Source organism: Typopeltis vanoorti, chromosome 4 (assembly GCF_054136105.1).
Source record: "Typopeltis vanoorti isolate ZY-2024b chromosome 4, IOZ_Tvanoo_1.0, whole genome shotgun sequence".
Taxonomy (NCBI): Eukaryota; Metazoa; Arthropoda; class Arachnida; order Uropygi; family Thelyphonidae; genus Typopeltis; species Typopeltis vanoorti.
In genome coordinates, this window is record NC_143552.1 from 46,494,259 (window position 1) to 46,509,273 (window position 15,015).

Consider the following 15,015-nt stretch of genomic DNA (forward strand, 5'->3'; position numbering starts at 1 on the left):
ATGCTACTGCCAATTCCCTTAAGACACGCGGTGATATGTCATTGAATCCTATCATCTTAACATCAAAGTTATTTATTTCCTCAAATACCTCCTGCTCACTCACATTTAAGTTATTCCTCCACACTTAAGTTCCTCATGATTCCAATCTGATTATGATGAAACACCCTTATAAATTAATCACTGAATATCTCAAATATCCATAGGCATGGATATTTGTGATCATCTGTGAAAATACTAGTGGAGATGATGGTGGACAGTAGATGGCGTTGATGATGATGGTAGTTGCGGTTCATTGTCGTTGCTGGATTGTGTGGTGGAGACAGAGGGTTGTGGAGTAAATGCCTCCCTCGATGAGTCTTCAGACTCCATTGAAGTGTCAGGTAATAATAATAATGTCTTCTGCAGCAGTTACCATTTCACCATTTTCATCCATTAATATCATCTTTCCATGATCATTCTTCCTTCTACTTGCCACATATCTAAAAAAAAACTCTCCAGGATTTTTCTTTGTCTGATTTGCCAATTTCTACTCATACTGCACTTTTGTTTTCCTTACTAATTGAGTCACTCTCCTGACTTGTTCTTTATACTTCAGTTTCTTCATGAAACTGATTATTACTATTATTCATCATGTACTGCCCCCAAAGTACCTTCTTCTTTCAGATTTCATGCTTAAGCCCCTTATTCATCCATTTTACACCTACCTTATTCAGCCTTTTGGCCTTGGGAATACATTCACACATTGATGCTGTTATGTATTTCTTTGTCAGTTCCCAAGCAGCATTTATTTCCTTACTGCTTAACTCCTCATTCCATACTATAGCTCCAAGCTTTCTTGTAAGCTTGTCATAATCACCAGCCTTATGATTCCACATATATCCTTTCCTCATAAAAGTCTGCATATCGCTAGGCACAACTCAGGTGATCATTTCATGATCACTTTCACCAACTGGAGGAAAGTGTGAAACCCCTCACAGTTACAAAATCTGATGAAATTCTCACATGCCCTCCTTTATGTGCTGCCTGAGATAATTATCTCTCAAGAACTGAAGAAATTTTGTTTTCCTTATTTCCAAATGCAATTTCTTTATTCCAATCTATACCACCATAATTAAAATCACCCATAATAATTACCTTTCCTTTGTTCACTAATCCAAGTTGTTTATACATTTCTTCATCACCGCCCTCCACATTCCCTGGCCTATAGCTACATCCAACTAAGTATATCTTCCTGTCAACTACCACGTTACACCACACTGCCTCATAACCAGTGCTACTATTTCCACCCTTCATGTCTACCGTATGTGGACTTGATTCCCTTGCTATCATCAGCAGCATTCCCCCCTCCCTCCCTTCTTGCTCTTTCTATCCTTACAAAAAATACAGTATCCTTCCATTTCTATTCCCATTACAATATCATCTTCATTCTACCATGTTTCACTTATTCCAATGATTTTGGGGCAGATAAACTCAATTACTGAAATCATTTCATCTCCCTTATTTCTGATGCTTCTGGCATTTTTAAACAAACACAGCCATTCATTTTTAGGTCTAGAACCAGTCCTGTCCAGTCACCTTTACCACATATATTCACTCAGTCTCAACTTCACCACCCACATCACAATATACTCCATCTCCACACACATTTACTGCTACTTTCAACATCCACTCTCCCCATGCCATGTCTCCTTGTCCATCTGGGCTCCCCCATTTCCCTGTTCCTCTTGTGTTTCCATTATCTCTTCTCTCACACTACCATCGTTTCCATTACCAAACACTTCTGTCTCTTCAATACCACTCTCCTCATCTTTTACTTCATCTCTTGCATGCAGCATACACTGTACTTCCATCTAGTAACACTTTCTCCAGTACACTCACTCCAAAGCCATTTAAATGCAACCCATCACTCCTGTATAATTCCTTTCTTCTATCAAACACATGGCATACATCCACAAACTTGTACTCCCTTCTCCTCACATAGCTTTGTTAGCATACAATTCATGATTCCAGCTCTCTGTCTCAACTCATCGTCATACCTCAGCAACACACTGACAACCTCTCCCACTACACTGTTTTCTTTCACTCTTTCAATAACCTGATTTTTTCCCTTACATACTCCTTATATTTGCTTAAATCATTTGTCCCCATGACCACCACCACCATCACTAGTTCTCTTGCTCATTTCCTCCTCATGTCCAGCTCCTCAGTTCATTTACTCTCCTGGATAGCAGACCTTAATGAATTCTCTCATTATTTAATCCTCTAATTATGGAATCTCTATACACTGCTATCCTGGAGTCACTTATCACCTCTTTTACCTTTTTTTCACCTTGTTTTCTTTCATTCTATTCTGTTGCACATTTTCATTAGTTTCCATTAAATGTCTCGTATCACTCCACATATTCCTCATTTCATTTTTCATTTTCAGCAACTGTTTCATCAAAGCTTGCATTTTGACAATTTCACTTTGTCACTCCCATAGCCTCACTATCTCTCATTCTGCCTCACTGTACTTCTTTTTCCTCATTCGTACTTTCTTTCACTCCCTTATCAACAACTTTTGCTTCTACATACTTGCTTTTGTTAACTCTGTCTTCTACATTGTTGCATTTTTTACTTCCTCAGTTTCACCAGCTTTCGTTTCATTTCCGTTTCATTCATTTATGCCATCTTTTATCTTTTCAGTATGTTTTGCATTCATTGCCTCATGGTCTACTAATATATCGCATTTCCTAAAAATCCATACCTTCCTTTGTCTACCATACATTCTTCTCTCCACAAACACATCCCTTACACTCCACCATGCATACATATTACACTCACGACATCGAATCAATTTCAAAAAGTCTATTTTGTTAATGCCACTTGATTTTTGCAGTACTTGGCTAGTTACACTGGTCGACACCTACATTGTTAACCTTGTGAGTACTGCAATTTTGTTCTGTTTAATAAATCATGCCAGGGATGCTTAAGGGTCAAAGCTGTATAACTGAGAGGAGACCTCCACATTGCCTTTAAAGGAATACAGAGAACCGACCAGAACTTCTGACCTAATGTCCAATCCTCACCTTCTCATGGTGCACCCTGTTGGGTATCTACGTGGATACTGAGCGAACAAGGATGGGCTGGCAATTTCGGATTTAGCCGACCAAATTGTATTCTTATTGGCTTAAACAAAAATACAAAATGATGGTACAACCTGACAAAATTTCATGACGGCTGGGGCGTCGCCCGGTTAAACAAGGCCCCCATTGTTTTCGCCAAGAAACTAGGGCGAACAGCGAAAAGTCAGCTACTGGAACAAATCTGAAAACACGCCCCAACACAACATCAAAGTTAAAGATCGGTACTATTAACATAAGCCTGAATGACAAAGAAATGGAGCAGGCTGAGGAATTAGATAAGTACCAGATTGACATAATAGGGGTGACTAAAACAAAAAAGACAAAAACTGGTGAGATCTTTCTGAGCAATAAATACATAATGTTATATTCAGGCAATGACAATCAAGGAAAAGAAGGAGTAGCCATAGTATTCAATACAAAATAGAGAAGGTTCTAAGCTAGAAATGGAGGAATTTTTTGAGGCTTTAGAGAAAGAAACTGACACAATGAAAAAGGAAAAGTTGGTCCTTGTTGGGGATCTAAATAGCAGAGTAGGAAATGATTGTCAGACATAAAAAAATATTCTGGGAAAATTTGGGGAAAAGAGCAAAAGCTAATAATAATATCAAATACCTGTTGGATTTATGCTCAGGACATGGACTGGTTATTACTAACACAATGTTCCAACATAAAAATGTGCACAAATTCACATGGAGAGAAGAGGCAAGGAATAAGAAAAGTCTCATTAACTAGGTTATTGTTGATAGTGATGTTTTCTCCCTGGTGCAAGACACCAGAGTGTACAGAGGATTTGAAATTGGAAGTGATCACCATTTAGTCTTGAGCAGGATAAAATTGAATTTCATAGTGAAAAGAATGACATATAAGAAAGTTTTAAAGCAAATAAAAGTTGAGCAGCTCTCAGATGTGAACTGTAGACTAAAATGCACAAACATTATTGAAGAAAAAATGAAAGGGTTTGAGAACAGGAGCCATACCTTGGAAATTCAGTGGCAAGCCTTGAAGAAAACCATGATTCATTCAGCTAGAGAGGCATGTGATGAGATTGTCTGCAAGGATAGAAAAATCAGAACTCCATGGTGGACACATGAAGTTAAAGAGGCAGTGAAGGAAAAGAAGAAAGCATATCAAAAGTTCCTGGCAAATAAGTCAGCTTGTGCTCTTAGAGAATACAGAGACAAATGTAAGAAAGGTAAGCACTGTGTAAAACTAGCTAAACAAAAGTCATGGGAGGACTTTGGCAAGAACATAGAAAATAAATATCAAGAAGGTGGTAAAATATTCTGGAGGTTGTTGAAGAAGCTTAGAAATGGGGGAAAGAGTGCTGTAAAAGGACTTAGAGATGATAAAGGTGACATGAAAATGGGAGAAATAGATATCCTTGAAGTATGGAGTAATTACTTTGAAAAATTGCTAAATGAAACAAGCAGTGATAGCATAGTGGTAAAAAAACACCCAAAAGGCATACAGTCAGGAATACATATCCATGCTTGAAGTAGAAAAAGCCATCAAAGCCTTGAAATGTGGAAAGGCAGCAGGCGTAGATGATATTCGACCAGAAATGCTGAAGTATGATGGTATAAAAGTCTTATAGTGGCTGCACTGCATAGTTAAGAAAGCCTGTACAGAGGGACGAATTCCTGATGATTGGGGTAGAGCTCTCATAGTACCCATATATAAAAAGGGAAATGAAACTGAATGTGAGAATTACAGAGATATTTCCGTACTGAGTGTTCTTGGTAAGATTTATGCAAGTATACTTGAGAAACAGTTGAGAAGAATTGTAGAAGAAAAGCTTGGTGAAGAACTAGCTGGATTCAGGCCAAATAGAGGCTGTCAGCATCAGATCTTCACTTTACGACAAATAGTCGAGAAATCATGGGAATATAACAAAGATCTGTATTTAAGTTTTGTTGATCTGGAAAAGGCATATGACACGGTGCCAAGAGAGAAGCTGTTCAATACGCTACAGTTATATGGTGTCAGTGGGACATTATATCACGCAATACTTAAATAAATAAATAGTAGAACACTAAAATTTAAGAAATATTGCTGATTATTACTCAAAATACAGTTATCTTTTCCAGTGCTCCTTTCCAACACTACACATGTTATGGCCTTCTTGTGGCCATATTCTGAATAATATTGGGTATTTAAGATTATTTTTAATTAAAGTTCTTGCTCAAACACAGATAGTCTCGATATTTTTTTCCAATGGAAGTAAATTTTGAAGAACGCCATTCCATTTAGCTGGAGCATCAGATTAAATGCATAGTTACTACATCATGACTTACCCCAAATACTCGAGTAACATCTGCACTAAAGAAAGAAAGAAAGGCACCCAATTACAACTTTATGTTGTTGTAATTTGGATATTTTTCTTCATTAATATTTTTCTATAATAATTTTCAATTTTAGTGTTGTTTTGATTCTTCTTTTCCTACTTTTCGTACTGTTTAGTTTTTTATTCTGTGAACAACTTTGGGAAGTAACTTTGTTGTAACTTGAGAAAGGTTCATTTTGCCATGTTCTGTTATTTTTACAAATGTTTAAATTTTGAACAGTTGATGCAGATTTATTTCAGTTTTTTTGTCCAAACAACTTAGAAATACAAAGTGCAAATATTCTTCTTGATATCAAAAAATAATTTTTAATTTTTTTAATTTTTTTCTAGTGGAGACTATCCAGGCAACCACACCTCGTCCAAGGTCTCCTCATATGAATAATGAGGAACCAATTGAACTGGCCCATTATCCTAATGCTCAGAAACCAAAGCCAAATGAAGTACCAAAGATTGAAAGAGATGATTTTCCAGCACCTCCTTTTCCATATACAGATCCAGGTATGATGTTCTTTATAAAATAATTTATATTTTGATTTTTCTGCCTTGTTGATCCATTGTCATTACAGATTTCTGATATATGCTTTCTGATGTACAATTAGTATTTCATGACTAGTTTCTTATTAACAATTTTCTATCAATTTGGCCTGTACTCTATAATGTGATCTGCTCTTACATTTCCATCTTTTAAAGCATTCCTAATATAACTACATGAACCCATCCATTCTAGATCTTTCTCTGCATCTTTTTTTGTGCCATTTTACTTCAAAAAAATTATTTTGCTGATTTCCAGTCTGTACTCTGTTTGGATGACTACCAATGTTGATTAGTTCTGCTTATATATTGTTAAATATTTATGATGTCAAGTTGTTGTCTGATATCTTCATTTTTAATATGGTTCTACTGTTGATATCATCTGTCAACTCCTCTAATGTTCCTCAATACTCTTACATGTATTATCTCCAGTCCTTGATTACCTGATTTATTTTTAATCTGCTCTCAGATTCAAATGATTATATGAATTGCATTGATTAGTGCAACCTTGCCAAAAATTATAGACATTAGTGAGACTAGGCTAACAGCAGATGTAGTTACAAGGATAGAATGTGAAAGACTTATCTCCCAGATGAGTCTTTGACTCCATGGGATCTTCGATAATAATAATAATGTGAAGGATTTTGTATTTTCATGGAAGATAGAGAAGATAGGATGGGAGGAGGGATATTGCTGATGATAGCAGATGAATTCCAGCCAAGGAATAGGAGATAAATGGGAGGGTGGCTGTTCATTTGAAGCAGCCTGGTCTGAGATTGAAGCTAGTAACACAAAATATACAGTTTGTTGTTGCTATAGGCCTGGGGGGTTCCCAGGGATAAACTGGAATACATGCATCAGCAAATTAGTATAATGAGTGCAGGTCGAGTGATTATTATGGAGGACTTCAACTGTCGAGGTATAGACTTAAAGGAAGAAAATGGAATTTATTCACTTACTAAGGGATAATTACTTGAGGCAGCATGTGGCGGAGGGTACCCAGAGTGTACTGGACCTGGTCATTGGATTGGAAGGGCTATCCGCAGCTAAACTGACCACATTTCCGCCAAATGGTGAAAGTGACCATGCAGTCTTGACTTGGGAGATTGTAAAATATGAGGAATATTCTGTCAAGAAGGCGGTATATGTGAAACTATAAGGCAGATAATTATGACAAGCTTAGGAGGAAACTTGAATCTGTGCCATGACAAAACCCTGCAAGGAAGGATGTTAGTAGTGCATGGGAGATAGTTAAGCGACATCTAGAGGAAGCAATATTAAATTGTATACCTAAGTTAAAGAGGATTAATCAGGTAGGAGTTAGCTGTATGAGTAATATTTTCTTTCTGCAGCTCATTAAGCATGAGCTGCAGAAAGAAAATGCTGTAGAGAGTATATAAGGAAAAAGGTGGCCAGCAAATTCATGAACAGTACAAAAGTCATGCAAGAAAGGTGACCAGCATGGTAAGAAAGGCAGAATCAGATTATGAGAAGAATCTAGCCAAGCAGACCAAAGTAAATCCCACTTACCACATAGTGAAAGTTAGAGGAAGAATAACTATGAATATTAATGTTAATGAGTGCTGATGGTGATGTGGTGACAGAAGCAGATAAAATAGTGAGTTACCGAGTGACCACTTTGCAAGGGTACACCGTCCAAGTGAGGTTACTTCTGTGACATGTGATAGGGACTGCTGTGGAAACAGAGGTGGATGAATTGGAGGTTCTTAGGATATTGCAGAATCTCAATGTAAATACAGCTGTGGGATTAGATGGGATATCAGCTCAGGTTTTGCAAGAATGTGCAAGGGAACTGGCAATGTTTCTCACCAGGCCCTTTAATTTAAGTCTCAGCTCTGGTAGAGTTCCAAGGGAGTGAAAAGTGGGCAAATAATTCCCTTGCATAAAGGAAGTTCTAAGACTGCAGTAGCAAATTATAGACCAATCAGCATCTCAGGAGTGGTGGTAAAAGTACTGGAAAAATTGGTCAAAAAGAGAATTGAAAAATGGATGGATAAGAACAGGATACTGTATTGAGGGGTAACATGGCTTTGTTGAGGGTCAGTCATGCCTTAGTAATTTACTAACTTTTTAAAGCAGAGTGAACCTTTGTCACTCCCATCTTGATCGCTTGATAAAGGAAATGGTTACACGATGATTCTGCTGGATTTTGCAAAGGCATTTGATGGAATACCACATGCAACTATGTTATGCAAATTAGAACAAATGGAGATGAATACAACACTGGTTACATGGATAAGAGATTGGCTGCTGGACCAGATATCAAAAAAAGTGGGATTTGGAGGAGCAGAATCCAGGTGAAAGCAGGTGACTAGTGCTGTGCTGCAAGGGTCAGTGCTAAGATCATTATTGTCTAATTTGTACATAAATGATATAGGAAATATTCAGTTGTTTGCTGATGATGCAAAATTAGGTAGAGTAATAGTTAATCAAGGAGATATGGAAAGCTTGCAGGATGATTTAAATAGGCTGTCAGTATGAGCAAATGATAATGGATACCAGTTTAACATGAAGAAATGTTAAGTTATGCATTTTGGGATACGTAGATTACAAGCTGTTTATCACATTTGATGGAAATGTACTCCAGGAAATAGATGAAGCTAGAGATTTAGGGGTGGTGGTAGAGAGAGTTGAAGTTTAAAGGACATATTGCTAAGGTTACTCATATGATTACTTGGCTGTTGAAGAACACCAACAAGTCAAGATAAAGAATTTTTTATTCCTCTTTATTGACAAATCCACATGTGGATTACTGTGCTCAGGTGCAGTTTCTTGGGGACGAGGAAGTGGAGAAGATTCAGAGGCAAGTGACCAAGATGGTAAGTGGTCTGTGGAATGTTCCCTGTGAGAATAGATTGTGGGTCTGTGGATTGCAGAAGTTGGGTGATAGGAGAAAAAGAGGGACTATGATAGAAACATTTACATTACTTAATGGATTTATAGGATTGATGCAGGGAAATTTTTAGCACTTGACTAGATGGGCAACAACATGAGGTCATCCCTGGAAGTTGAATAAAGGTGTGGTTAGTATGGGTGTGAGGACTAGATTTTTCACTTGGAGAGTTGTGATTGAATGGAATGGGTTGCCAGACTCAATTGTGAGTCTGGCAACCCATTGTTTCCAGACTCACAATTGCGTTGTCTGTTAATGGGTTCAATGAGAAGTATGATAGATTGTGTGGATAGTTTGGGTCTCCTGTGATGAGACTTCGGACTGCATGGAAGTGCCCATACAATAATAATATTGGTTTGAACATTGATTTGCACGCACGCACACAAAAACCACATACTGCTAATTTGGTCTTTTAGTTAATTCTTGTTTCATATAGATTTATTCAGCTGACTTATGACTATATTGGTCTTTAGTTATTCATTTTCTTATTAATGCCATATTTATATTGCCGTCATCACTAAAAATTACACTTTAATAACTGTGTTGTTTGTTTTATAGTTCACAACTGAGAATGCAATAGATATTTTTTGTTTTCCTGCCGACTTTCAAGTTTTTGCCTTTTTTTTATTTTTATTGATGATAATTGCAGTGGTTATTTCATTTGGTTTTAACTGAGGATTTATTGCAGATGTCTTTAGAAAAAGATGTCTTTCAGAAGATACTTTGTATCATCAGTACAAGACAAGTATCTGAATGTAGAGCAAACATAAGTTTATTTTTGTAATATTTTTGAAAAATTGTATGCATTTCACCCAAAAATTTATTTATTAGTTATACTGAGATTGGATGTTTAGTTATCAAGGTTGTTGCAAAGTTTTATAGAGAAATTTTTGTAATACAGTGACAGTTAATGAAGGCAGAAAGGCAGTTTGAACTAGAACAACCAGATGTATAGTGAATGATGTAGATGTTTCAAAGATGGTTTCTTGTTAAGAGTGTGGTATGTATGCATGGGTGAATGTAGCAGATGTATATATTGAGAAACTGAACAAGAGAAGTAACAAGGTGAGGGTATATAGAAAGTGTGCTATTTTAATCGACTGTGGTAATTTAAATGAAATTTCAAAATGAATATTAGACAAAAGGGTAATGGTAATGATGGATGGAAGACTGAGAATGGTATCAACCAGAAGGTTGAATGAGAAACTATGAGTTTGTAGGATGTGATTGTGAATATGGAAATGACTGAAAAAGTGAAAATGAGTGTGATTGTGGGAACAGAAGAAAGCCTGGCTGGCAGAGCAACAAGCAGGAGTAGTTGCTGATGTAAAAGAGAGCATGATTTCTGGAATGCATGAATTGAAGAATGAAATGATTAAGAAGAAGATTGAGATGAGACATGCAAAATAAAATTAGAAGTAAGGTGAATATGACTCAAGAGTGTGAAAGCATGAAATGAAAGATAGTAGGGAAAAAGAAGTGGTAAATGATTCAAGAGTGGCATTCCATTATAAAAGGTGTTGTAGATGAGTGATTTGGTTGAGCACATGGAGAATGTGGAGATGGATATCACAAGATTATTGAGGAGAGTGAAAAACATTCTGGTAGAAAGAATGGAACAATGATGAGTGGAGGTAGAAAACAAAGATAATGAATGATATGGTAGTAGAAATGTATGAAGAGAAAGGAATGTAGTGTGAAGGATGAATGTAAATGTATAAAGGTGAAGACTGCATTTGAATGGTTTTAGTGTGAGTCATCTGGAAAAACTGCTGCTAGAAGGAAGAGTAATGAATGATGTGAACAAAATATCAGATGAAGTCAGTAGTAATGTAAATGAGTGCAACAAGTGAAACTGAAGTGATTATGTTGCATATATGAGGATGGTCAGAATGCAATGGTCTGGGATTCATGGGGAGTAGTTGTTCATTCTTTCATGGTTACATAGTAATCATCATTCATTATAATCTGAAATATTCACATGTATACAAAGAGACAAGCTAATGGTAAGGAAAGCAACAAAAAATGATGAAATAAAGAAACAATGGCAAGACTTAAACAACCATCATACAAATATAAACAATTGGAATATCTATAGCCACACCCTAAATACAGTGCTGGTCTATCACCTTACCATTCCTTATGTTAAAGGTGTGTCTGAAGGTAGTGAAACTACTTAAATCACTTGGTCTACAAGGGAAGTGACTGAAGTGTCTTTTTCTACTTTTCTAGGCTCTGCAAAAAATAAACTTCTGTCTTTGGTACACCCAGGAGTGTATCAAATTCCTTGTCAGTGTGTTTTATCATCTTTTGGCCAAACAGGAAAATCGGTTGTCATATGTTTTTTTTTTATTATTATTATTATTTTGGGCAACTCCAAGGAGTCGACAGGCTCATCGAGGGAGGCCCTAACGTCATGTCAAGAACAACTATTCGACATTCACACAGTATCTATCATACCTCGGCTTGAACTCATTCAAAGTCATAGCACCCACAACAGACTCTAGCAGCTTATTCCACTCATTCACCACTCTCCAAGTAAAAAACCTAGCTCTAACACCCTTGCTAACCACACTCTTGCCCAGCTTCCATGTGTGGCCCCTAGTCCTCCCACCACCAGTCCTATTCTCAAAAATATCTTCTGAATTAATCTTATAGAAACCCTTCAGTAATTTGAATGTCTCAATCATATCACCCCTTTTCTGCCTATCAACCAATTTCTGCAACCCACAAATCTTCAACCTGTTCTCATAAGATTCATTCCACAGACCTGCCTTCATCTTGGTCACTCGTCTCTGGATCCTCTCCACCTCCTCCCCATCAAGAAAAAACTCTGGTGCCCATATCAGGGCACAGTAGTCTAGATGGGGGTCTTATCAAGGCTCAATACAGAGGAACAATAACTTGTCTCTGCTTGTTAAAGCATTTTTCAGCAACCAAGTGATTTGATGAGTTTATTTAGCCACTTTTGTGATGTGCCCCCTAAACTTCAACTCCCTATCCACCAACATTCCCAAATCCCTGACCTCGTCAATCTCCTGGAGTACAGTTCCACCAATGTCGTATACTGCTGCTAATCTTTTCACCCCAAAATGCACAACCTTACACTTTACCACATTAAATTGATATCCATTCTCCTTAGCCCAGTCCTCCAAACTATCCAAATCATCTTGCAAAATTTTGACATCCTGTTCACTCACTATTGCTCTACCCAACTTTGCATCATCAGCAAACAAATCAACACTTCCTCTCAGATTCTTTCCTATATTGTTAATGAACAAATTGAAAAGTAGTGGTCCAAGAACGGAACCCTGCAGCAAACCGCTAGTCACAGGCCGTCTTTTGGACTCTACTCCTGAATAAACCACTCTCTGATATCTCTCCATCAACCACCCTCCTATTCATCTCACCAACCCTATATCCATCCCCATATGCTGCAGTTTACTGATTAGAATTCCATGCAGTATCCTGTCAAAGGCCTTAGCCTTAGTGATTCTACTGGACAAGGTCCAGTAGAATCACTGTAAACCCATTACCCTTATCCAGTTCAGCCATCACTGTGTTATAAAACGTGAGCAACTTACTGAAACATGATCTACCTTTCACAAAACCATGTTGTCCCCATGCAGTATCCCATTTTCATCTATCCAATCCTGTATTTTTCTCTTGACTAATTTCTTCAAGACCTTGACAACGATTCTTGATATGCTAATCGGTTGGTAATTTACAACAGCAGTCTTGGAACATCCTTTATGCAGTGGAACTATTTTTCCCTCTTTCCACCCCCTCGGGACTAACTCCCCTCTTTCCACCCAGACCCGAAACTCAAATTAAACGAAATGGTCAAGGGCACTGACAATTCTTTAGCCGCTTCACATACGACACGAGCTGGTATACCATCCAGTCCCACAGACGTATTGACATTGAGGTTTTGTAATAGACTACAATAATCGAGACTTGCAGTACACGGTATCCCCTACCAGACATTGAATCGTTTGGAAGAAAATTTAGGTTCTTCATAAAAATAATTATCTCTTAGAATGCTTAAGTAAAGAAAGTTGTGAAACCTCGCCACATTGTCCGAATTTAAATAGTTGTGATAGACTAAAATTATCCCCTTTTATAAGAAATAGTTCTTTTTCTTTATAAGTTCCAGAATTTTTTTTTAATTTCCTGATCTCTTGTTAAAGTTATTTTAGTAGAACATTAATGTATTTAGACCATGTCACTCTTTATCACATACATGAAGTTTACGCATTTTCGTTGCTGAATCTACTGGTTTCTGTTCTGGTTGTTTAACCTCCAACCAGCCATGACATCTATAGACATGCAGCTAAATCTGGATACGATTCATTAACACCTGTTGAATAACATGGATAAGAAGTGCAATTTGGTCTCACCCACCTTGGCCGGTAGGGAGGTTAATATGAAAGTCATACTGAAGATGCCCTTGATACTGAGACAAAAATTTTATACCAATAAAAATTATGTCAGTAAAATCTTTATTCATGGAATCCATGTTAGTTGAGTCCACACATACTGGCCAATACATATATGATGTAAACTCTTGCCCCCTACCTTCATAGAAACTTGGAGGGAATAACACCATCAAAAACAGAGCAATGACAATTTGCTCTAATGCACAAGTTTTTAAGTATTAATTATGAATTAGCAGCAATACATTATTTTTTTTTATAAACAGTGGATATAGCTAAAATATCCAAATAAAATGCATTGCAAAATTACATCCAAAAATGGAAATAATTGAGATTATAGTGAAATAACCATTATATACATTAAAGATATTGGAAAAAATAGAATGCTACACAATTATTGCTACTACCTTAATGCCTAAATTCCCTACAAAACTGAAAAACATATTCAACACCTTCAAGGATTCCCCCACCCCACCAACCCACTTGGGGGCTATACTGTATCAAATGCTCTATAACTTACCTCATATTAGTGAAACAGGACGAACAATTCCAGTTTGGAAAAAAGAACATAAATGACACACCAAATTTAACAATTCTGATGAATTGGGACTCTCTGATCATGTTCTTAACACTCTACACTAAATTGGTTGTTTTTTATATTATACTAAAATTGGTATGAATATAAACTTAAGTGTGTGAAATTCTGATGAAACCATCCTAATCAAAACCATAACGGTGGCCTAAAAATCCAAAGAATACAAATGGTATACCAGTCTATATGACTTCTGTTTCAAGTACTTCTGGACCATAAGCCATAAATGCAGTACTCTTATTTCATATATTGGACACAACCAGTACTGTTTTTGTTTTAAATTTATTTATTATTCATCTCTATCCAAACAAGTAACAGGAAGAATCTAGCTTTGATTTTGATGTTGTAGAGTCCCCCCCCATCCCCAACAGAAGTCAGGCCAGCGGTGTTAACAGTTGACCATATTAGTGTGTTACTTTATCACGATATGTATATTATAATATAGCATCTCTCTTTATGTGTGTGTTTACACCCCATATGATAACTTTGATATGAAGGTCAAACATTGAGTAATTAGCTCTGAAAATCTAAGTTGTTTCTTTCCCTTCTCATCCCTCCCTTAGGACAGGTTGAGTCCTGCCTAATGAGGGGGTTTACGACGAATTAATATGCCCAGCTCATCACTTCTCTGCTGTATCTCCTAAGGGCAAGTATTTATGACTGTAATTGTGTGTGTTCATCAGGCTGGTTTGCCTGTTCTGAGGGACAAAAAAACCCAAGTTTCCAGGTGAAAAAACTCTCTACCTTTGTATGAGACTGGCTAACTCGCCTTTAGTCAAAAGAGACCAGATAAAGGTTCCTCACATCATGGACAGGAATCAAACCCAGGTCTTTCCAACCAGAGGGCTTCGTCTATACTGACTGAGCTACAGAGGCTCCTAAGTTGTTTAGTTTAGAAAAAATAGCATGTAGTTAATATAGTCCTTCTGCATAGTAAGGTACACAGCATAGCACATGACACTGATGTGAAGCAGAACAGTGGCATCTAGGGCATCATTGTTTAAAGAATTCAACCAGAGGATCTTATGTCAGTGCAATGTCTGTAAGATGTATGCATTGCCAACGGTGAGTAG

At 37.1% G+C, this 15,015-nt stretch overlaps 1 protein-coding gene across 1 annotated transcript in view; it reads left to right on the top strand.

The window, feature by feature from the left end:
* LOC150107279 (actin-binding LIM protein 2-like) overlaps positions 1–15,015 on the top strand; it is a 508,439-nt gene that overhangs the window by 403,142 nt on the left and 90,282 nt on the right. Inside the window, exon 13 of the mRNA XM_090391129.1 lies at positions 5,800–5,967. Within this exon, the coding sequence (XP_090247255.1) occupies positions 5,800–5,967 (168 nt within the window). The remainder of the gene's footprint in view (positions 1–5,799; positions 5,968–15,015) is intronic.